Consider the following 23,135-nt stretch of genomic DNA (forward strand, 5'->3'; position numbering starts at 1 on the left):
TCTGGCATGACAATGCTTCATACTGTTGACAACTGGCACCATGTGAGTTTGGAAACTACCGAAGTTGTTGGATGGACAACACGTTGAGCATTAAGATAGCTTCTATTGCAAGTACTCCATGCTGTATTTGATAGTTTAATCAGTGTGGTTCCTGTTGTAGATAAAGCTTCACTATACTATTTGTTGATTCTCTAATTCACTTTGAGATCTTTGTGTAATAGGATGCAAACTTTTCCTGTGAACGTTTCCATTTTTGTACAGATGTATAACAGCAGAGGAATCATGTAATCAAATTGCTAAAGAAGCTTTATTATTGGTTTCACTAGAGTTCACTGGCTGAAAATTAGGAAGTGAAGTGATTACTTCCGATCTTACTAAGGATAGAGGCCTGAGGTATGACAGTAGTCAAAAACTCAAATCGTGCTAAAAAACCATTCAAACATCTAGTTCTCTCTGAATGCGGAATGATTATGCATCCATGTCCTCGTCGCCACTGCTAAAAGTCAATGCCCTCTTATTAGAGTTCGATGCAGGTTGCTTCGTTCGTGGCGATGATCCATGTTTGTGCATGTGCCCTTCGTCCCATCTATCGATGGGCTCCCACGAACTAAAATGGTCGAATTGATCCTGTCCAGAAACATAAAAAGTACTATGATCAATATATAAGTAAGGTAGCAGAAAACTTGGTTAAAAAAATGTAGAACATTTGCAAGATAATCAACCTCTTCATTCATGGCATCATCACAATCATCTGACTGTGAACCATTCCTGATGATGTACAACTGAAAAAATATTTGTTTCAACATGTTTTCAATCAAAATCAAAAATCAAGTTGATGAGAGAGTCAGCAGCTATTGTTTCTCATGTATTTGTTTGAACTTGTATTATTTGTTACTCAAATTGCTGTTCAGCTAAAATATAATCAACAAGTGGAGAAGCAAAAACATCTCCAGAAACAGCAGCCGTCAACATTCCTGTTCCAGAATGTATATCTATTAGATGTTGATGAATACAAGGAAACAACAGTTCCATTTTTATGTTCACAGTTTTAAGGCACCAGTACAAAAGTTTTATGAATAAACATTGACCAGTTTCATTTCCCATGTTGGTGGTACACTTTTACTTTTAAGTTCTAAGTGTGTTATTAAATTTGAAGGTTTTACTTGCAAGGCAGGCCAATCGAATCCGTCAATTCGTAATCGGTTATAACTTGTTCACATGCATTCGCTGTTTGTACTAGATAAATTTAGAGACCAAAACATGAGCCTCGATGAAAGAAACAAAGGCTTGTTCTTTACGATTAGCCCAACAAGAAAGCCTAGGTAAATTTTTTGTGACAACAAATCAGCAGTGCGATGAATGCATGCTGCTATCATTAGCTAGTACTAGCTTGCAAACATAATTATTCAACTTCCAGGCTGATGGATGATGCACGCTGAAGGTATTTAGGCTATTAGCTAAAGCTCTGCAAATCACACAACTGCCTCACCATCAATCTGCAAAACTATGACTCACCTTGGATTTTCAGTACGTGGCAAATGATCTGGAAACATCGGGTAGTGATGAAACCAACAGGCTTGCTAAAGATCATCTGCAAGGCCATGACCATTTGACATGGATGTAAGCATGAAATTTAGTTTCTATACATTACACATTACAAGGTAGTGATTAAACAAAGAAAGTGATGAAACAAATCTGCACACGGACGAGGAGGCACTACAACACAAATGTCTTGTAGAGACATTTTCATTGAGGCAATATACTCTTTGTCTGTACCTAGAGACAATTTTGAGACAGAGTTTCATGTAGAGGCAGTATATGAGGCGCTATGGATAATGTCTTAAATATAGAGATACTAGTTGAGACATTATGGTGTAGAGACATTTTTTGAGGCATTTAATAGATTGTCACAAGACTCATGTAGAGACATGGTTTTGAGATACTTGATGAAATGACCTTACGGTATGGTTATAGACACTATTTGAGACAAATTTTATGTTGTGTAGAGACATTCTTAGCAAGTTTGAGACATGTAGCAGACTACTCATAATAGATTCATTAGAAGTATAAGCAAGAATTGGTATCAGGTTGAGATGGTTAGGTGAGTGTGTAGTTTTCCTTAAGGTCTTCAGTTCGAGGATTGGTTTCAACATGATTTTTTCAATGTATATTTTCTAGCACATGAGTATAGAGACACAATTTAATGTCTTTACAAAATGTCGTATTGAATGTAGAGACAATATAGTGTCTCTATGAAATGTCTAAAAAATATAGAGACACAATGCAATGTCTTTACGAAATGTAGAGACGGTATAGTGTCTCTATGCAATGTCTAAAACAATAGAGACGTTTTATTATTGTCTCATCACACATAGCGACACTGTCCGTAGTGGCAGTTTTGTGGCATTGTACCAAGTGTGTCTAAAGTTATGTAGAGACAATTACAGTGTCTCTACGAACCAAAAATAATGTCTCTACGGGCTATTTCTCTTGTAGTGAGGAGGCCGGCGCTTGGGGGCAGTGGCGGCCAAGAGGAGGAGGACGCCGGCGGCAGCGGCCAGGACGAGGAGGAGGCCGGCGCTTGGGGAAGCACGAGGTGGGCGGCGCCAGGAGGAGGCCTCGGGCTCCTCCTTCTGCTCGGGCGCCGGCGGAGGCCATGGCGGCGCGCGGCGAGGCTCGGGTGCCGGCGCGCGAGGATGAGGCACGGAGGCAATGAGGCCTGGGCGGCGCACGCAAGGAGGAACACGGCGGTGCGGATCCGGCCGGCGAAGGTTCGCGGCGGCGCGTGGGGGATGAGGAGGGCGGGGGCTGCCGGATCCGGGTGGGGGGAAGGCGGGCGGAGGGGAGGAGAGTCGGCGGCGCGAGCTGGGCAAGGTCGGGGACGGAGAGGAGAAGAGAGAAGACTGGGGGAGGAAGAAGAGGAGGTTAGTGGAGATTTCTGACCGGTGGGTATGCTAAGATAATTTGTACGTTAGACCATAGTTTTAATCTTGCCATCGGTGTACTTTTCAGTACTTTTATTTTAGTACTTTCCAGTACTTCTTCTTTTTTCACCGTTTGATCAATTAGGTTGGACGGTTCCTAAAATTGCCAACCATTGTAAAACTTGTACACAATTTTATGGAAAAAGATGATAGAATCGTCAAATTAAAGTCACGAACACGTTGTCTATAGCCATCTTCTTCTTTTTTCTTTTACCACTACAGCCCATCTTTGTTTGTTGCAAGTGCAAGAGTGAATAATTCTCCATGGCAGAAATCTCGAGTAGAGTAGAAGCTTCCTAGCTGGATCTTCCCAAGCAGCGGGATTTTTCCAGAGATCAGTTTGGTTATATTAATCGGAATTTATATATAGCTGATGTCAATCCTGTGGAAGCCGAAGGCCTCGATCCACCAGTAATATAATTCGGGTATGAAAGACCGATCGGGTTATCAATTGCAACAAAATGGGAAACTTTGCCATTGTGCAAAAACCGAATTGGTCTCCTGCACAACAGCACTAGTAGCAACACACTATCCAAAAAGGAAATTAACATCACCTGGGCCGTATGTATCACTATCCAAAAAGGAAGGATCGATCGATCGAGCGTCGATTTTCCTTTTGGGTCTATATATTTTGACAGTGGGGATCAAAGATCGCCGATCAGTCACCCGGTAATTAATTAATTAGTAGGGAGGTGTGGTGAAGACTGAAGAGCTAGAGGAGGACCAGAGTGAGTGATGAGAGCAAATTAAGGAACCTTCCAGCTAGCTGCGAGCTAGCTAAGCGCGTTCATCAATGATCGAACGATCGATAATCTTGGCTGGGCCGGTTTGGAAGTGAGTGAACTCTGTACAGCTTCGGAATGCATGCATGCATGTGTTAAGTTGAGTCCAAATAAGTCTCACTCGCCTAGCTATAGCTCTTTCATGGATCGTGCTAGAGTCTAGGCTTAATTAGGTAGCTGCCTGGGATCAAATTCTCCCGGCCGGCCGGCCGGTCTCCCTAATCCCCATTCGCACACGCTATGAAATCGACGTCTCACTCTTTCTTTAGTTACAAATTAACCTTGGTCTTCTATTCATCGGCCATGCATCAAGTTTAATTCATCCTAGCTATACACATATAAACAAACACCGGTCCATCAAGTGCGCGTGCGAAGACCGGCCGGTCCGTGCCTATAAATCCCCATCTTCCAGCCATCTAGGCAAGAAACAAGGAACCAATTTACAGCGACTTGGCAACAACAACAGCATCACGTACACGTCATCGTCATCAAATCAATGGCGGCCTGCGAGGAGATCGAGGTGCTGCTGAGGCGGCAGCAGGAGCTCGTCACGCAGCTCAGGGCGCTCATCCTTCCCTCGCTTGTTTCCCGTGATAACGTCGGCGGTGGCGGCGCATCGATGGCGGAGCTCGCCGCCCAGCTCTTCGAGGACGTCATCGGCTGCAACACCAGCGCCGTCTCCTGGCTCATACGAGCCAGGCCGGCCGTCGACGACAAGTCCTTGGTGTTGGTGAGGAAGAACGCTAGTAGTACTAGTGCTGCTGGTGAGAGGTTGGAGAAGACGAGCCCTACAGACCAGAAGAGAAGGTTTGTATCTCATGCAAAGGAGCAGCAGCACAATTAATTATATCTGGCCCCATCCTCTTCAAATTGATTGCAACTTACAAACTCAAATAAAATAACACTCTTAATTCAGATTGATTAACTAATTGGATGTTCATTTTAATTTTCTCACCAAATATTGTGTTGTGCTACTACTATTATAGGAGGAAGGGAAGCAAGCAATCAAGATCACTAGTAACCAATGTTCCCCACTACGATGGTCACCAGTGGAGAAAATATGGGCAGAAGAACATCAATGGAATGCAACACCCTAGGTATACATATATAGATTTTGTTAAACTCAGATTGCTAACTCATAGTGACCATGCACCACCCTGATAAAGGCCTCATCGTGGGTACGTGTACCACTGGGATAATGGTTTTGAATTCCCCCTGTAATATTCTGTTAACCTCCCATTTGTAGATATCAGCCTAGTGTAAAATGGAATTTCTTCTCATGTATTGAGCTTGTGATTCAAGTCAAAACTATGTTTAAATAGTTTCTTTTATTTCAAAATGGCTTGTTTTTGTGTGGCTTTTCGGAGTTCTACTGAATGTATCGTGCCAAGATTGCATAAATATTCATTGTATAATGCTTTAGACATTCTAAGAAACAACATGGATAAAAAGTTTATAGTGAAAACTTATATGCGTTTTGTAAAAAAAAAACTTATATGTAGTATTCGAATTTAAGATGGAAACCTTGAACAAAAAAGGAAAAAAATTAATCAGTTGATTTAGGAAAAATCCATAAAATTAAGGCAACATGCATGCGGCGGATTCCCTTACAGTATTTCCATAAAAAAACATACATGGGATCATTTGTTGGTATAGACACAAGTACATGATCTAGAATATTCAAACTAAGTTTGGGTGTGTTTTTAGTGTCGTTATATGAGTTCAGTTTATCTGAAATTTTCTGGAGGATTTTTCCACGATCAAAAGACCGACCTTTCCTAGAAATAGCTAGAGCTGCATCCTTTAAATCAATCGTCATAATTACGCATTATTACACCATCGATTCAAATGTAATTAATAATTTTGTATTATGTTATGACAGGAGCTATTACAGATGTACCTACAAAGAACGGAGCTGCTCAGCAACCAAGACGGTTCAAAAACAAGATCATAATGGAAGTTCCTTCAGTTATGGTGATGAAGCTGTAAATTACACTGTTATGTACTACGGGAACCACACTTGTAACGGCGAGAACATGAACAATGTCGTCAATGCTGATCAGCCCCAGCTTCTCAGTATGGATCTTGATCGGACTGTCGAAGAAATGGTGCAATCGGCAACAGAAGTTCAGGAGTTTGATGAGGGAGAACTCAACATGTCGGCTCTGCTAGAGGTGCTGGACGATCCCCTGCTGAATTGGGAGATCATATGCTAGATAGCTGCAATGTTAGTCTACTAGTTGGTACAATCAATATATTTTGATAGCATTGCTTGATTATAGATTGTCGGTTTCTTAATAAACATGCATTCATGCATGCCAACAGGTGTATGTCGATCGATAGAGTATAAAGAAAAGGCTATATTTAGTTTGATTTTGCGCAAATTTATCTGTTCTGTGATGAATGAGACATCATGTGCTTGGTAGGCTGCAGGTATGTAGGAGAGCGCATGCTATATTAATTGTTCATACATAACAAATAAAACAGAGGTCAAAATTAATGGCAGACAACAAAGTTGGTGTGTTATGGTACTTGCTAAAATCAGCGGCACACCAACAACTATCCTGAAGCTCAATATTATCATGTGGAAGAAATTAGCCAGTCCCAAGGCCTACGATAAAAACCGGTTTTCAGGGGCAAAACACATATTTGAATCAAAAAACTCAATCTGTTTATTCTCTTTTATGTTATATCATAAACCAAATTAAGTATGAACAAAGTTGCACATGAGGTGAATTAATTCGATGCGCGCAGCTCATGGAGGTGGCTAGGGGCGAATTTAGACGAGCGAAACACTGGTGTTAGCTAGCTTTTTCGAGTTGGGTTCATCTTCGTCAAATTAGAAATAACTTGCACTAGTTTGTTATTGATTTCCTCCCCCTCCCCTTTGCTCGTGCGTGTTTTATGTATTTCTACTCTGTATTTTCTCTTGGGGTTGATTCTCTCAACCCCTCTATTGGCAATAAATAGCTCGCCGTGATTGTTTCGTCAAAAAAAAAAGTTTGTTATTGATTTGCAAGTTTTTATTGGGTTCACTGGCCTGCATCCGATGCCTACAAGGCGTAGCTTCGTCCCTGCCAGCGGCGATCAACCAAGCTGCATTATTTTTTCATGTTTTGGTATCGTATAATAACATCTCGAGCTAGCACGAGCAACACAACTAAGAGACTGATATAATTAAGCATTGATTAGCAAAAGACAAAGCATTAGCAATTAGCAACTGATCGAGGATCCACGGCTATTGGATTCTCCAACAATGTTATGGTCAACCAAGGTTTTCTTGCTTTCCTCCTAACCAGGGAAGCAAGACAAGGATAAGACTTTTATGCATGGCACCCTTGAATCGTTGTGAACCATCTATTTATTAGATACAAAGGTCTGCGTGAACCTATACTAGTGATCACAACTTGAGTACCAAAAGAGAGAGTTTTCTTTTTCTTTTTTCGAAAAGGGGTTTTCCCGGGCCAAAAGAGAGAGTGATAATAATGTTTAGAACGTCAAAATCTGAAGACACTTACGGCAAATCCGCCAGCTAAATCCAATAAGAAAAGGCCTAGGTAGCACATCAGGTAAATTAGTATCCTGGCAAGCCTCAAAGGTAATTGAGAGGGCTGGAATAAGGGAGTCAGGGTTGGGCTGGATGCTTCGTTAACCCTATAAACTTCTGGACAGATCATGACCAAATGCCATGGTTCGCCTATTTCGTCGAGTCAAAAATATGCCCCGTATGTGTGTGACGTCTGGCAGAGCATGCGTCCAACAGAGGAAAAAAGAAGCCGGAAAAATTAAAAATTTCTGGTCAGATGGAAACTGTCCGCCTAATGCCATCTTATCTACGGCCTTTGCGAGTGTGTTCGATCAGAACGATTATATATTTATACGTGTGCCTGTCGTTCATTTCAAAACCTAGCTAGCTGGTTATATAAAGTTTACTATTCCTGCCAGGTTGTACTGGGTATAATCCTGTGTGTGCATGCATGCAGGCATGAGTTTTTGCCATTGGTTGTGTCGCAATTTGTCACTGCATGTGTGTCATGCAGCGTCGACCAAGTAAAGGAATCGCCTAGTACAAGATATTATCCGCGGCCAGGTATACGACAACGTTGTGGCGGCCAGTTAGCTAGGGCCTACTTGACAAGAAATGCTTACCTAACTAATGAAGCTGGTTATAGACAAACAGGGCCGTATCTAATATCTAGGAATCTGAGGTCCTGGTGTGAAAAGTAAAATGAGGCCCTAGAAATAAAAAAAGATTGCATAACCAAATTCCACTTAATTATATAACTTCAACACATGTCATTTTTTTACTGTACTTAGAAAATCATCAAATCTTATGTTCCAGTGAAAATCATCAACCTTTTAGTATTTTCCAAAATAAAATCGAATAACTGTGCAGATCGCTAGGACCTGTGGTCGAAAGTGATGGTCTGATCTAATGGACACGTACAGAAGAAGCACAAGCAGGACTTTTGTCCTTCTTCGTGCGTTTTTCTTTCCTTTTTCTGTTTAGTGAGCTTCAAATCTGATGTTAATTAAGCATAGCTAATTAGTAGTGCCAAGATTAAATTTGGAGGCCCCTAATTTTTGGTGGCCCTGAACGATTGCACACTCCGCACCTGCCACTATACGGCCCTGTAGACAAACAAGTATGGATGTATTGACAAACCGATGTCAGTTGATGGTATTTAGTTTTATATGTGGATCGGCAGACGGTGCTTCCCATATTTGTTAAATTCGAAAGACAAAAAATTGAATATAAAATATTTTGTTCTCTTTGATACAGGGTCATACACGCCTACATCTTCAGCAAAAAGAAAAGGCGACGTAATTCTAGGCATCCCATATGAGGTGATAGGGCCCTGCTGGTCCCCCCTCTGCCTCCATCCCATATGAAGTGACTTCTTTCTGTTACATGTATCTAGACACTTTTTGGGCATTCAATACATCTATATTTCGGCAAATTCGAGTCATTTAATATGGGATGGAGGGAGTAGTTGCTTAAAGGCTTCAAAATAAGGATAAACCCTCCCCCAACAAGAACGACATGTGCGCACCGGTTCAATTCTATGAACCAGGGGTGCAACTGATTATTGATGAGTAAAAGAATATCGCAGATTATTTTACCGTGGAACGTTGTTCAATGGAATTTGCCCAATTTAAATACTATAATGGTATTATCGAATATTTACACGAACTTTGGTGACCAAGTACTTGTTTTTTACCCTCCATTGCAACTGTTTATCTTGCATGAACGGGATGGCGGTGCACGGTAAGGACAGTAACCACCCCTGGCTCAAGAATTAGCGGAGCTACCGTGTAAGCACTGGGTTCGGTTGATACCAATGAATTCTTGCAGAACTTCGTAAATCACCATAGGTTAATGGAACTCTTCATGTGGAGAGGATGATGTACACCATCCTCCTAAAGATGATTCTAGCTCTATTCTATTCAGCTGGCTTCGCCCCTGCCCTGGATGTGCCTTCAGGCACTACACTCTACATTGATCCTACATGCTTAATTGGCTGTTAGTGTCATTAGATCACTCATCAGGTGGTAAGCAGGATCCTCTGGTGCCTTTTGGGACTCCGATGCACTTTCTATGCTTCCCAAAGTCAATGTCACTACATCACAGATGAGCTGGTTCCTGGAAACTTGTGGCAAATTAAAGGCTAGTAAAACTCCAAATTAAGTGCAATTCCAATATATGCACCTGCCGATTGAGCTCATGCATGAAAACGATGTACATATTCAGGAGGGAGTTTAGAATTAATTTAATTACCCCTAGCTCTGCCTGCAGCATATGATCGTGGAGGTGACGCGATTGCGATGACATGAGCTTGCTTCTCCCAGCCTGACGCCATTAACATCTTGACGGCATATATATATATTTTCATGGCAGTACATAATTGACTGATCTTGAACACGACGGGTTACTGGCCACAATTGTTTAATTTCATCGTGGAGTATATATAATGGTGAAAACAAAACGATACTGTATTATCTTTTTCGAAGATGGCACTCCTCTTACCATTACTTAAAACAGAAATAACCTCCTTTGCAAAAAGGGAAAGCGAGGGTGTTTCGGGGCACTATCAGGAACACATGGACAGCATTGACATTGACCATGCAGATGCACATGCTCATGAACATGAAGTCAAAATCAGTAGTATATACTATGGAGATTTGGGCTCTATGACTTCAAAAATACATATACACATGAACACATGCATGCGCGCCTTGTAACAGATTAGTTCTGAACACGATGGGTTAATTAAGTTACTGGTCAGACTTGTTCAACTTAATCATGCATGCATAGATACAAACGACATTGACCACATGCATGCATGCAAATGAAATCAAACTCAGCACCCGTTCCATATTATTTCACATACATGAATTCGTATTATATTTGGTTATATTTTTCAAAAAATCTGAAAAATTAATTATGGTGACATGGACTGGCCTAAATTTTAGTCACATGAAAGCAATAAGTAACTGACACAAGCACAAGGTGCATGCATGTACAAAAGCACTGTCGTTTTCTCTTCTTCTTTTTAAATTTTCTCATCAAGTGTTTACAATGGATGTCAGTTATATGATTTTTTTTTGTGGGGGGCAGGTGCGCGGATGGATATATAGTATGATCCCTAGATAAATATAATACTTCCTCCGATTCATAAAAAATGTCGCCCGTTTTATGCTAACCGTGCGACATTTTCTATGGATCGGAGGAAGTAAATATATAGTCTAGAGCTCCTACGTGCAAAGGACTTACATAAGGGTCCAATTATTCAAAGTGGAAGGAGTCTAATAAAAAGATGCCATAAGGAGAAATATAAGCTTTCTCGGACGGCGCGCGGTGATCCAAATGCATCGACAAATATTTGAATTCGAGCGGATTTTCAAAGGTACATAATTTATTATTTGATTGCATTTTTTTGCGAAGAGTTATTATTTGATTGCCTGCATCTGGAAATTCTGGATATATATACATCTGATCGAACTCGAAACCGAATTTTCTGAAAAATGTGTTCAAATGAATTTGCTTTATATTTGCACATTTGAAATCACGTTGACTGACTGACTGAGCTAGCTAGTGCAGGACCTCGTGCCCCCAATTATCGCACGTGTTACACCCATCCCCTCCTGCGAGTTGGCATTAGAACAGAATTTATCTGCAACTTGGCCCTCTAATCACGCGGTTCCATCACCATATATAAACCCTACACACACAGAGATCGCCAATTCGCCATAACTACTAGCTAGAGCTAGCTGAGCTCCCTAATCAGAAACTCTTAACTAATTAGAGAAAAATGAAGGTCGAGGCCAAGAACAGCAGCAGACATCCTTCTCCTCGCGGTCGCCATGGATCATCACCATCTCAGTCTCAGGTGGAGGCGTTGAGGGAGATGGCGAGGGGACAGTCCCTGGTGGCGCAGCTGCGCGCCGTCGTGCTGCCGGCGCTGGTGGACGACGAGCGTGCCGGCGTCGTCGCCCAGATGTTCCAGAGCGTGCTGGACTGCTCGGCCAAGGCCATGGCCGCACTCAAGCTCTGTCAGATTGAGAATCAAGCTCGAGCTGATGCTGATGGGGTGCTAATGGCGGATGACAAGAAGAGATCAGTCAAGAAGGTCGTCGTCGTCTCCGATGACGGCGATAATGCCAAGCCCCATCGCCAGCGCAAGAGAAGGTGGGGAGTTAATTTATGCTAGAGCTACATGATTGATTGATAAAAAAATATCTTCAATTGCTAATTGTGATTTTGAGCAGGAGGTTAGCCGATGAGTGCGTGACACTTGAAACGCCTGTTCCTCACTACGACGGCCACCAGTGGAGGAAGTACGGGCAGAAGGTCATCAACAACGCAAAGCACCCAAGGTATCTAGCTACAATCTTTATTGCATACTTCTGTTAATTCATTAACAGATCTGCAAAAGAAAATACATGCAAATAGTACACACTGAAGATATAAATTGGATCAAGCAGGAGCTACTACAGGTGCACCTACGGGCAAGAACAAGGCTGCAAAGCAACAAAGACTGTTCAGCAGAAAGACGACAACGGCGCCGGCGCCGTCTACGAAGATGATCAAGTCATGTTCGCCGTCGTCTACTATGGCCAACACACCTGCAAGCCCCCCAGCAGCAGCGATACCGACGGCACGGTCGTCGACAGCGACAGCCGATGCAGCAGCAACATCTCGGTGACCTGCACTTCGGTTGCCGTCATCGACCACCATCGCCAGTCGTCGCTGGAGAGCAGCCTGCTGGACATGGCTGAAGAAGACTTGGCCACGGAGGAGTATGACCAGTTGTTCGACGTGGCCGCTTACGAGCCGTTGGATTCGGACCCGGCTTGGGAGATGGACGATGCGCATGGCCATGGCCATGGGATCCTGAAGTTTGGACACTGGTAAAAGTAAAGTTCAGTAGACACGTCAGGCAATTGAGCGTTCCCTAGAGTTTAGTTCAAAGGTATATGTCCATGGATGAGAGTTCAGTTAATAATTAGAGGCAAATTTTATGGTACCGAATACTCCTCGTGATCCTAGTAAGAAGGAAGTACAGTAAAGTTTTTTTCTAGTAAATTCACCTCTTTAATAGTTTTTATTTTTCTTGTAATCCAATTGTACGATGTGAATACAACTAGTATACTTAAAATCTATTAAAATATCTTAATTTGTGATAGAGCACGGATAGCTTGTTTTTGGAGTGATACTCCATATATACCCGTGGTATTAGAGAGTACCGATTAATCTGATCTCTTAGATCAAAGAAAATGGACGGTTTATATTCGTTCTGGGTACTGTAATGGTTCTAATTAGGAGTATAAATACTGTCGATCTCTGGTGCAGGCTCAAGTATGTGGATTCTTAGAAATACTGATCAGTTTCATTCACCAGCCAGAATCTCGGTAGAACTTGTAACGGTCAGGGATAGAATGCATCATATGCAACGGGCACATGGTTATTGACTCCGCGTGAAGCGGTTTTTTGACAGAATCTTCAGCACGGTTGAAAGACCAAATATATACAATTTTCAGTTCATAGATCATTTCTCGGGGAAAACTTGACGCCATGGTGGCATCCGGCTAGTGTTTGATTAAAATCTAGCCTATCTAGATAGTAGTAGTTCTTAATTTGCTCGTTCTCAAACATAAAGAAGCTAGAGTTTGATTGCACGATTTCTGAAACGTTATCACACTTCATCTATATAGTACTTCTGAATTAATTAACTACCAACTATAAACCCAATCTGGTGCCTTTCTAAGTTGCATGCGAGTTTCATGACTCTCTCGGTATAGCAACCATAGAAGAAGCGTTTTCTTTGATCTAGATAGGTGGGACGAATCCAACTCTTTTTCCCGCGGACGATCGCGTTGCAGCTCCTTTGGAGAGCGCTCCTATGCTAAAGTAAGAAATTGAAGACTACCTAGATGGGCACCCTTGCTCTTATTCTAAGTTCTGCTCGCGTAAATGACCTGAGTGAAGGTGTTGAAAAACTCATATATAGATTCCAGAGCAGGAAAACACAATACTGCCGTTGAAGCGGATGAAGGAAAGAGTTGGATGATAAAGATGGAGCCTCAACTCACTACGCAATCATGTTAATGGGTTGGTTAGTCGTCGGCACATCTTAGAAATCGATACCCCTTTATATATCTACAGTCATGGTGGTCTCATTCGGTACTCCCATATCTAGCTAGCTTAGAAACGATACCCCTTGTATAAAAAACAGCTTGGAGTACCTCTGTTTAGTACTGACACTATATAATAGTATATAGTATATATCCTGGATATGCAGCGACAGCAAGCAACTGGCTAGTTAACTAACGACAAGTGGCACATATTACATGTGTCGTGATGACAGCAAATTAGCTAAAATAGTGATGGTCTGACCCACGGCCGCCACAAATTTGTCGTACATGCTCGGTGTACTTAATTAGATAAGTGAGATCGATGTTGCAACCATACACAACTGCCTAGGGAACCTATCTGTTACATGCTCGCCCATCTACTTACAGTATCATATACTGTTACGTATGTAGGACAAAACCCTCAATATGGTTTATACTTAAGTTAGTGTACAAGTTGGAGTATCTAGTGATGCATCAAACACAATAATACAAGATGCCATTCATGGCTTAACTAAGTCATATATATTACTTCCGTACTGTACAATTATCCCTGCCGTTTTCACCAAACACCTGGCTTGACTGGTCCACGTATGGCTACACAACTAATGAGTGTATTTTATTAGTGGGATAGATAAACTAAGAGTGTCCCCTTTTTTCTTTTCAAAAATTATGAAAATAGTTGTGCATGCTATACATAGCATGTGATGGAGCCTTTAGAATCTCAATAAAAAGATTGAAAATAATATGCGATTTTTGGCCTACAAAAACAGAGTTAAGTACACGGTACATATTTTGCGTTTTAAAATGCTTAATTAGTTTTTTTGTGCAGGCCGGCTATATATGGGCTATATATAGCCTATAGAGGATGGTCATGTTTTTGCTTGAATTCTCTACATATCCACATGTACATATTGTACTCTATGTATAGCATTGCATGAAGATGCTTTTATCCTTTTTTGGGGACATTGAAGATGCCTTCATCGATATATATTTTTTGGGTAATCTGTGCTTTTTTTTATCCTGGTAATATGTGCTTTTGTTAAGTACTGTACATACATGGACAAAAAGAAGTTCACAAAAATGGAGTGCATGGGAATTTGTGTGCATTATGACACAGTGGCCGATTAAATAGCTCACTTGGGCCGGCACGAGCTCGTGGGCTCATGTGCGTCTTTTCTAGCAACTTGTGTTAGGTCCAGTTCTTCTTACGCTGTTTGTTTCAGGCCCAGTCAGATCATGGGCCTATATATCGGGAGACAAATGGGTATATGCTGCATAAGTATTGAGGCCCAATTCGCACACACGGGGCCCAATAAGCCCATGGGAACCTCCTCTTCATGTTAACCTGCGGCACATTGTTCTAAAAAAAAAAAAGAACTGAGGCACATTTTTTTCTTTTTGAGAAAAAAAACTTTAGGCACATGTGACGTGACTCAGGAAAGCTCGAGATCTCACGGGTTTTATCGCCGCTCATCGTGTTAGCTTGAGAAGCTCGTAACCTAGCCGGAACTTGGTTTACTTTTAACAAAAACAGAAATATAAATTATTTTACTTGAAAGAGTCAAGGAAAAAAAACGTGGCAGGTGCTCATGTGCCTCTTTGGATAAAGAAAAGAGACAGAAAAAAAGAAGAAAATGTAAACAGAATTCTTCACCACTTTCGTCTCCGTATCCTTCTCCTTCCGCCCGCAACCATCTTCTCCCCCAAGTCCAACTCCTCCGCCCACCCAAATTCCATAAACCCCACACTCCGCCGCCCTCCCCGCCCGCCAAATCTCCAATCTTTCCGCCGCATCACGCCGTTTGCGCCTCCGATTTCTAGTCCGGCACACGCAGAGTGCCCCCCAAAGATCGGTCGGCGAGGCTTAATCGCCGGGATTGGACCGTCCACATGGGGCTCCGATCCGCGCCGCCGGATGTGCTGCTGGCGTTGGCGGTGCTCCTCTGCGCCAGCTTCTGCGAGGGTAGGTTCGTGGTGGAGAAGAACAGCCTGAAGGTCACGGCGCCGGACGCGCTCAGGGGCACCTACGAGTGCGCCATTGGCAACTTCGGCGTGCCGCAGTACGGCGGCACCATGGTCGGCGTCGTCGCTTACCCCAAGGCCAACCGGAAGGCCTGCAAGAGCTTCGACGACTTCGACATCTCCTACAAGGCCAAGCCGGGTTCCTTCCCCACCTTCTTGCTCGTTGACAGGGGAGGTGAGCAGATCGCTGCAAATTTTGCTTCTTTTTTTTGGCCTGGAAAAACAGAATTGCGTCCCCGGGTTGTTCGCTTTTGTTGGCTTGCTATATATGGCTAGATCGGCTGCAGCCGAAACATTGACTAGAATTGGGACGGCCTTTGTTTAATCGTGTGGTCTTTCATGTTTCCAAAATTAGATCTTGTCATGTGATGATGATAGTGATTGAGCTGAATGTTAGTTGATCCCCCCAAGTTGGTGCAACGACCAAATCCATGACTTGATGTGTGGAGCAGTTTAATCTGAGATGGTTTTACAGTTTAATCCATGACCAAACCCCTAGTCCAGTTTTATAGTAGTACCTAGGTCGCTGTCTTTGATCTTTGACCTTTCCATGATGTTCCACTGATTTAGTCTTCAGCCAGTTGTTAACTTACTGTTATTATATGTAATCACATTCTTATTTGTCTTCTCCGTGATGTCGTATTCTAGTTGCTTAATTAATACATACCGTGGATTGCTTAACATGGTTGTTGCTGTTGTGTGTAGATTGCTTCTTTACAAAGAAGGCATGGAATGCACAGAACGCAGGAGTGGCGGCTATCCTTGTTGCCGATGACAAGGATGAGCCTCTAATTACAATGGACACCCCTGAAGAGAGCGGCAGGGCAGATCACTTAGAGAACATCACTATTCCGTCAGCGCTGATAACAAAAAGCTTCGGGGACAGGCTCAGGAAAGCAGTTAATAATGGTGATATGGTTAATGTGAATTTGGATTGGAGGGAGTCCCTGCCTCACCCTGATGAGCGTGTTGAGTACGAATTTTGGACTAACAGCAACGATGAGTGTGGTCCGAAATGTGACAGCCAGATTGAGTTCGTCAAGAGCTTCAAAGGACCGGCACAAATACTTGAGAAGAAGGGGTATACAGAGTTCACTCCTCATTACATTACCTGGTATTGCCCGGAGGCCTTCACACTAAGCAAGCAGTGCAAGTCCCAGTGTATCAACCACGGGAGGTATTGTGCACCTGACCCGGAACAGGATTTCAGCAAAGGGTATGATGGGAAAGATGTGGTGGTTCAGAATTTGCGCCAAGTTTGTGTTTATAAAGTTGCCAAGGAGCACAAGAAACCCTGGTTGTGGTGGGATTATGTGACTGATTTTGCAATTCGGTGCCCAATGAAGGAAAAGAAGTACACTAAGGAATGTGCTGATGGAGTTATCAAGTCACTTGGTACGTTGGTGTTTGCATATGCTTGTTTTAATCATTTATGGTTAGGTGCAGGTAATTGTACTTAACGCATTTCTAATTCCCAGGCCTTGATCACAAAGCAATCGATAAGTGTATTGGTGATCCAGATGCTGATGAAGAAAATCCTGTGCTGAAAGCTGAACAGGATGCTCAGGTTAGTACTAAGTGGTATATCAGTGTGATCTTATCTCTTCTATCCATCCCACTTCTGACCGTGTTATATCATTTTGGACTATTTTACATAGATTGGCAAGGGCTCTCGCGGTGACGTCACCATCCTACCGACACTAGTCATCAATAATAGACAATACAGAGGTGGGTGATCTTTCAAACATTACAGTTGACAGCGAAGTGGTGGGAGGTTCTAGTTGTGCTTATCGTAATGTTTCTTTTCTCAGGGAAACTTGACAAAGGAGCAGTTCTTAAAGCACTCTGTGCGGGCTTTCAAGAAACTACTGAGCCTGCTGTTTGTTTGAGTGAAGGTTAGTGCATTGATTCCTTTGCCTTTCCGCAGTGTTGCATTTGAGGTGAATACTTGTACTCTAATCATAACCTGGTTGGTACCTTTCTCTTAATCATCTAATCATCTTCTATTCTTGTTATCAAACTATAAAGATATACAAACAAATGAGTGCTTGGAGAACAATGGTGGCTGTTGGCAGGATAAGGCTGCTAACATATCAGCATGCAAGGTACTTCTGGACTTTCAGTGGTCTCTCTTTTTGTGCTACAATCTAGTTCAGGGGCCACAGGATAACACTTTTATCTGGCATATGCATATAATGATACTTATATGCAGGATACTTTCCGTGGAAGAGTATGTGAGTGTCCGGTTGTGAAAGGTGTAAAATTTGTTGGCGATGGCTACACTCATTGTGAAGGTATGTATTACTGAGAGAAATTAGGATAACATTTTCTTCCCGACTTCTTCGTTTATTTTAGAGTATTGAAGGTCATGGACTACACCTCAGGGGCTGCTTACATTTCAGCACTTTAACCCTTATATCTGAAGATACTACCTCCGATCCTAAATTGTTGTCGAAATATTACATGTATCTAGACGCTTTTTAAGAATAGATACATCCATATTTGAGCAAATTTGAGTCTAGAATTTAGGATCAGAGGGAGTAGTAATTAGCAACTCTGCTCTGCACAGTGGGTTTTTTCTGCACAATGCATTGTAACTTTGTTGAATATATTTTGATTTTATTTTAGCTTCGGGATCTGGGCGCTGTGAGATTAACAATGGAGGATGTTGGAAAGAGACCAGGAATGGCCGGACATACTCTGCCTGCACTGTAAGTTATCAGTTATGTTTTTTTTCTAACCTTAATGCTGCGACATGTATTGTCTGAAGTCGAAAAGAATATTTCTGTTGTTTGTAACCTACAGGATGGTGGATGTAAATGCCCAGATGGGTTCAAAGGTGACGGTGTCCACAAATGTGAAGGTAAGAGTCAGTACCCTCAGAACATGTAGCTTTCAATGGACAAATGTAAATCTGCACAGAATTCAAACCTTTTAAATTGACTTGTAGGTTCCAGATTTCGGTTAAAAAAGTGAATATCCACCTAGAATTTGCATTAATATGGTCGTATTCCTGGTACTCCTTTGTTATTGTGCTAATGTGTAGAATTCTGTGTCATCAGATGTTGATGAATGCAAGGAAAAGACGGCATGCCAGTGCAAGGAATGCAAATGCAAGAACACATGGGGAAGCTATGAGTGCGGCTGTGGCGGGGGCATGCTGTACATGAAGGAGCATGATACGTGCATAAGTATGTGCATACAGCATATCTTTTATAACTAGCTTATTATCGCCGATAGTTGTTCTTACATACTTGAGCTAACCCGTGGGATTTGGATGTGAAGGCCATAAGTCTAACAAATTGCAGGCCAGTTATAGTTTATATGAGGCTCGATGATATTATACTTTTATTGATTCTTCAACAGATTAGTTGTTGAGAGCTTACCATAGCAACATATAGGATAAGTCTAGGCATCTGACTCAGATGATACTAAATAGACACATTTTATTCAGGCAAAAGTGCAGGACAGGCAGGCTGGAATTTCCTATGGGTCACCTTGTTCGCGCTGGCGACAGCAGGACTGGCAGGATATGCGGTGTACAAGTACAGGATCCGGGTACGATATTTGTACATATCAACTATCACTCATAAGCAAACGTAGCTTGGCATCTAATCCTTATTCTGCATTTCTTCTGTGCTTGTGCATAACAGAGCTACATGGATTCGGAGATCCGCGCCATCATGGCGCAGTACATGCCCCTGGACAACCAGGGGGAGATCCCCAACCATTCCCACCATATTGAGATGTGAAGAGCAGTTTCTTCCAGCTTTATGGGGAAGAGGATGGGGAGAGGGAGTAGAGGAAAACACTTGTCTTGCATGTGTCATGATCCAATATTGTGTGTAGCATACTCAGTCAGACCCTCCTGTAAATTCACAGACATCAGCTTGGAAGTTGGGGCCATTTAGCTTAGCTTAGACTACCGCCAAGCATTTACCTGGCCACCTGGGCCATGCCTGCAGACTCAATAATTCTGATGGTCTTTTTATATTTCTCTTCGAATATCAGGAAAGATATGTCATATTCATGTCATGTGTGCTTCTTTTTGCTGTTAACTTCTTTGATCATTTACCTTTCCAAGTTGGAGGAATGTTAAAATGACAGGAAATATTGCTGAACATAATAGGTGCTAAAAGAGGTTGATCTCTCTAAAAGTAAAGGGTTATTGCAGGCCATTACTTTGGGAATGTGACATCTCTATAAAGAAAGGGTAATTGCAGGCCATTACTTGGGAATGAAAAGAGTGCTGGATCACGTTAGGTAGAGGAGACTAGTCCAGGCCTTCGCAATTAGAGCGGACGTTCTATCAGATTTCATCCAAGGACATGTCTCTATACCCACTAACCCCAACATTACCTCAATTTATGTCATATGATCTCGTCCCTAACCAAGTCCCCAAAGAAAAATTTCAAATTCCAACCGGCCTAAAAGATTGCAAACAACATCACAAAGATTATCATTGTCCTTTTTTCTTTAGAACAAATATTATATTATGCATACACATACTCCCCGCGAAAAAATACATACACACGAGCGATTGACTAACAATTCAGCTAATTTTATTTAGTAGATACTTAACAGCACCATTTGCAAACATGAGCAAATTTTTATTACCTAATACCATCATATACATGGACACTTCCAAGATGCAATTTTGGATGCATCTAACAGCATCACTTGTCAACCACAGGATGCACCAACCTCCCCCCCTCTTGAAGTTCAGCCCTTTTGTTGGTTTGGAAGCTTACTTCAGCGTGGTAGCTGCATCTGACAGTCTCGGTTCCACCACTTGTCCATTCCTACTCCCACTCACCTAACCCCTCCAACATTGCATCCACGATAAAACACCCGCCCACGCCCTTTAGCTCCTCCAGACACCACAAAGCACACAAGCTTCTCCATCATCTTCTAGCTAGCTCTTGGCTCCTCCGTTGATCGATTCGCCTCGACTGCGAAAATAAAGAACAAGTAAGCCAAAGTTTAATTTCAGTTTTGACATTCTTGTTTCAAATAGATTAGAGTATTACTACTAAGCATGCACAAGGAAGGCAGATAGTGTCACTAGTGATGGAAAAAAGAGGTTCCAGATTTTGATTGGGGGGTTTTGCGTGCTGAGTGCAGTGGGATCGGAGCACGAGAAGGCTGCTGTCGACACCGCCACCGTAGAGGTGGAAGGTATCCCGTTCCCGCAGGAGATTGCCGGCGCCAAGACCCTCTCGCTCGTTGGCCATGGCAAGTTGAATGATCTATTGTTCTTTGGCAGGAATCGTCTCTGTTTTGTTGACAAGATTGAGCTCAACTTCAATGTGCAGGTGTCACGGACATCGAGATCCATTTCCTGCAGATCAAGTTCAATGCCATTGGAGTCTACCTCGACGAGGGCGGCATCATGGAGCACCTGCAGAGCTGGAAGGGGAAGGACCAGCTGCAGGTGGAAGATGATGCTTTCTTCAGCGCCCTGGTCTCAGGTGAGAATAGATGATGTGGAGTTGAGATGGTTTCTCTTTCTGAGAACAGTTGCTGATAACATGTTTTCTGATGCTGTGCATGCAGCTCCGGTGGAGAAAGTGCTGAGGGTGGTGGTGATCAAGGAGATCAAGGGGTCACAGTACGGGGTGCAGCTGGAGAGCTCCGTCAGGGACCGCCTTGTCGCGGCAGACAGGTATGATGACGACGAAGAGGAGGCGCTCGAGAAGGTGGCAGAGTTCTTCCAGTCGAAGTACTTCAGGCCCGGCTCCGTCGTCACCTTCCACTTTCCAGCCACGGCCACCGCTGCAGAGATATCTTTCGCGACGGAGGGCAAGGACGAGGCGAAGGTGGCGGTGGAGAACGCGGCCGTGGCGGAGATGATCCAGAGGTGGTACCTCGGCGGAGCGTCGGCGGTGTCACAGACCACCGTCAGGAGCCTCGCCGACCATTTCACGGCCTTGCTCTCCTCTCCATGATTTTTTTTTACAAGTCCTGCTCTGCTTGGTAGCTTTGCCTCTGTAATAAGGAAGTAGTGAAATAGTCATGTTGGAAAAATTTCAACTATCTGAAACGTGAGGATTGAATTCAATGTTGCTGCTTGGTTTTCTGTCTGTTAATTTGCTCCAGAGGAAATAAACAAAATACTGCGGTTGATGTGCAAGTGACTGATCTGTTGTGGTGTCCATTGCTGGAAGGTTAGTGGTTAGTTCTCAACTCCTCTTTGCAGCTTTAAAAAGTGAACAGGGAATGACACTAGGATTTCTCTGAGAACAACATACCATGGGGGAAACAAATCATGGATGCTGTCAAAGTTTGTCGTGGCGTCTTGTACAACATTTTCTTCTACCTTGAGCAACATAATATGGAAAAGAAATCAAGGATACCATCAAGGTTTGCTCATACTCCCTCGTCCAACAAAAGATGTCTCAAGTTTGTAAAAATTTGGATGTATCTAGACATGACTTAGTGTATAGATGCATTCAATTTGGTCAAAGTTGAGACATCCTTTGTTGGACGGAGGGAGTAGATTTTTCTGTTAAATTAAGCTGTAATAATACTATTAGAGTATTAGTTGACAGCTTGATGTGATGAAAAGGCCTCTGGACAGAGTGTGATTAGATGCTGGACAATATTGTGCAAAAAAAAAGTATATTTGTACATACGATGCAGGCACAAATGGCTGTAGATAACTTGTCTACTTAAGCGACAAAAACTACTTACATGCAGGAATGGAAGCTTAAAAGGAAGTATGCCTATTTGGCACGCGAGGTTAGCTAGGAATCTTACTGATTATAATAATAGGATCAGTGATGTTGAATAGAACAGCACAAGCACTGATTATTTTTATTCAAACCAATCACAATCTCATTCTTCAAATAGACAGCAAAAAAAACTACGGACATAGGAGCATATGGGGAAAAAAAAACAAGAGCTGTGAATATTTTTATTCTAAGTCCTCTTTCTTGACATAGGAGCAAATCCTAGACCCGTCTCCTACCCGTAATCCTAATCCTAATCTATCTGTTCTAATCGACCTGCAACACATCCGAGGCCCGCGTCTATATGCCGGTGCTGTTGCTCCTCCGCGAGCGATGTGGGACTAAACACTAGGGCAGCAGCGCGCACTTACCCGAGCCGGCCGCCGCAGCCGGTGCCTTCCCTCGATCCGCCGCCGCCGCCGCGCGAAGCATCTTCTCCTCCGACGTGCCGGCGCCGCCGATGCGCGCCCGCGCCCGCGCCCGTTCGCCCCGCCTTGCAATGCCGGACGGCGGCCGCCATGGTGCTGGCTCTGGCGGCGGCGACGGCGAGGGGTTTCCTGCCCGCTCCTGGGTCGGGACGGCGCAAACGATGCCCGGACCCTTTGGTGTGGGGCGTTGTTATTGGGCCCTCTAGCTGTTGGGCCTGGTCCGTTTCTTCTTCTGCTTATCCCAGCGTCAGTTCTGTTTTTTCTTTCCTGCGGCGGCGGAGGATTCCGGCCGGCGTTTGGGAATCGATACGGAACACAGGAGGCGACATTTTTTGAAGTGTTTCTGTCCCAAACACTACGTTTCGTGGTCGGCTCAATTCGGCCACCCATTTTGGGCTCTTTTCTTTTTGCATTGCCCTTTATACCTTTAAATGATAGATGGGCCTTTTTTTCGAGTGTCTGTCGTTTCGAAATTTAGTGCGAAAGTAGGAAGATACACACAGATCAATTTTAGTAGCTCTCTCTAAAAAAAAACCCCGATCAATTTTAGTA

General features: G+C 43.0%; 4 protein-coding genes and 1 long non-coding RNA gene across 5 annotated transcripts; 4 read left to right on the forward strand and 1 right to left on the reverse strand.

The window, feature by feature from the left end:
- Positions 1 to 4,203: 4,203 nt before the first annotated feature.
- On the forward strand, positions 4,204 to 6,119 carry LOC104585213 (probable WRKY transcription factor 38). The gene is made up of 3 exons (XM_024463274.1): positions 4,204 to 4,573; positions 4,753 to 4,863; positions 5,649 to 6,119. Exons 1-3 carry the CDS (start codon positions 4,263 to 4,265, stop codon positions 5,980 to 5,982), a joined length of 756 nt encoding a protein of 251 aa, XP_024319042.1. The 5' UTR covers positions 4,204 to 4,262; the 3' UTR covers positions 5,983 to 6,119.
- A 4,882-nt stretch (positions 6,120 to 11,001) lies between these two features.
- Positions 11,002 to 12,353, forward strand: LOC100839746 (probable WRKY transcription factor 70). The gene is made up of 3 exons (XM_003577086.4): positions 11,002 to 11,456; positions 11,537 to 11,644; positions 11,753 to 12,353. The coding sequence occupies exons 1-3, from the start codon at positions 11,080 to 11,082 to the stop codon at positions 12,180 to 12,182; spliced, it is 915 nt and encodes a 304-aa protein (XP_003577134.3). The 5' UTR covers positions 11,002 to 11,079; the 3' UTR covers positions 12,183 to 12,353.
- Positions 12,354 to 15,091: 2,738 nt separating this feature from the next.
- LOC100827220 (vacuolar-sorting receptor 1) lies at positions 15,092 to 19,482 on the forward strand. The gene is made up of 12 exons (XM_003578970.3): positions 15,092 to 15,599; positions 16,130 to 16,819; positions 16,903 to 16,991; positions 17,083 to 17,152; positions 17,236 to 17,319; positions 17,453 to 17,529; positions 17,637 to 17,718; positions 18,053 to 18,135; positions 18,230 to 18,287; positions 18,487 to 18,615; positions 18,879 to 18,982; positions 19,078 to 19,482. Exons 1-12 carry the CDS (start codon positions 15,293 to 15,295, stop codon positions 19,174 to 19,176), a joined length of 1,872 nt encoding a protein of 623 aa, XP_003579018.1. The 5' UTR covers positions 15,092 to 15,292; the 3' UTR covers positions 19,177 to 19,482.
- A 440-nt stretch (positions 19,483 to 19,922) lies between these two features.
- LOC100840048 (probable chalcone--flavonone isomerase 3) lies at positions 19,923 to 21,550 on the forward strand. The gene is made up of 4 exons (XM_010240503.3): positions 19,923 to 20,395; positions 20,549 to 20,659; positions 20,740 to 20,895; positions 20,981 to 21,550. Coding segments are annotated over exons 1-4 (660 nt in total). The 5' UTR covers positions 19,923 to 20,394; the 3' UTR covers positions 21,373 to 21,550.
- On the reverse strand, positions 21,372 to 22,904 carry LOC112272459. The gene is made up of 2 exons (XR_002966257.1): positions 22,527 to 22,904; positions 21,372 to 21,743 (listed from the first exon to the last, which is right to left on the reverse strand). It is a non-coding gene; the product is annotated as an uncharacterized LOC112272459 (long non-coding RNA).
- Positions 22,905 to 23,135: the final 231 nt, after the last annotated feature.

Source organism: Brachypodium distachyon, chromosome 4 (genome assembly GCF_000005505.3).
Source record: "Brachypodium distachyon strain Bd21 chromosome 4, Brachypodium_distachyon_v3.0, whole genome shotgun sequence".
Taxonomy (NCBI): domain Eukaryota; kingdom Viridiplantae; phylum Streptophyta; class Magnoliopsida; order Poales; family Poaceae; genus Brachypodium; species Brachypodium distachyon.

Excerpts from the sequence above, each read along its gene's own strand:
- LOC104585213 (XM_024463274.1), top strand. The coding sequence starts at position 4,263 with ATGGCGGCCTGCGAGGAGATCGAGGTGCTGCTGAGGCGGCAGCAGGAG. Across the intron at positions 4,574-4,752 it reads CCTACAGACCAGAAGAGAAG|GAGGAAGGGAAGCAAGCAAT; the intron begins GTTTGTATCTCA and ends CTACTATTATAG. Across the intron at positions 4,864-5,648 it reads AATGGAATGCAACACCCTAG|GAGCTATTACAGATGTACCT; the intron begins GTATACATATAT and ends ATGTTATGACAG.
- LOC100839746 (XM_003577086.4), top strand. The coding sequence starts at position 11,080 with ATGAAGGTCGAGGCCAAGAACAGCAGCAGACATCCTTCTCCTCGCGGT. Across the intron at positions 11,457-11,536 it reads CATCGCCAGCGCAAGAGAAG|GAGGTTAGCCGATGAGTGCG; the intron begins GTGGGGAGTTAA and ends GATTTTGAGCAG. Across the intron at positions 11,645-11,752 it reads AACAACGCAAAGCACCCAAG|GAGCTACTACAGGTGCACCT; the intron begins GTATCTAGCTAC and ends TGGATCAAGCAG.
- LOC100827220 (XM_003578970.3), top strand. The coding sequence starts at position 15,293 with ATGGGGCTCCGATCCGCGCCGCCGGATGTGCTGCTGGCGTTGGCGGTG. Across the intron at positions 17,530-17,636 it reads CTAACATATCAGCATGCAAG|GATACTTTCCGTGGAAGAGT; the intron begins GTACTTCTGGAC and ends ACTTATATGCAG. Across the intron at positions 18,136-18,229 it reads GGACATACTCTGCCTGCACT|GATGGTGGATGTAAATGCCC; the intron begins GTAAGTTATCAG and ends TGTAACCTACAG.
- LOC100840048 (XM_010240503.3), top strand. Across the intron at positions 20,660-20,739 it reads CCTCTCGCTCGTTGGCCATG|GTGTCACGGACATCGAGATC; the intron begins GCAAGTTGAATG and ends TTCAATGTGCAG. Across the intron at positions 20,896-20,980 it reads CTTCAGCGCCCTGGTCTCAG|CTCCGGTGGAGAAAGTGCTG; the intron begins GTGAGAATAGAT and ends CTGTGCATGCAG.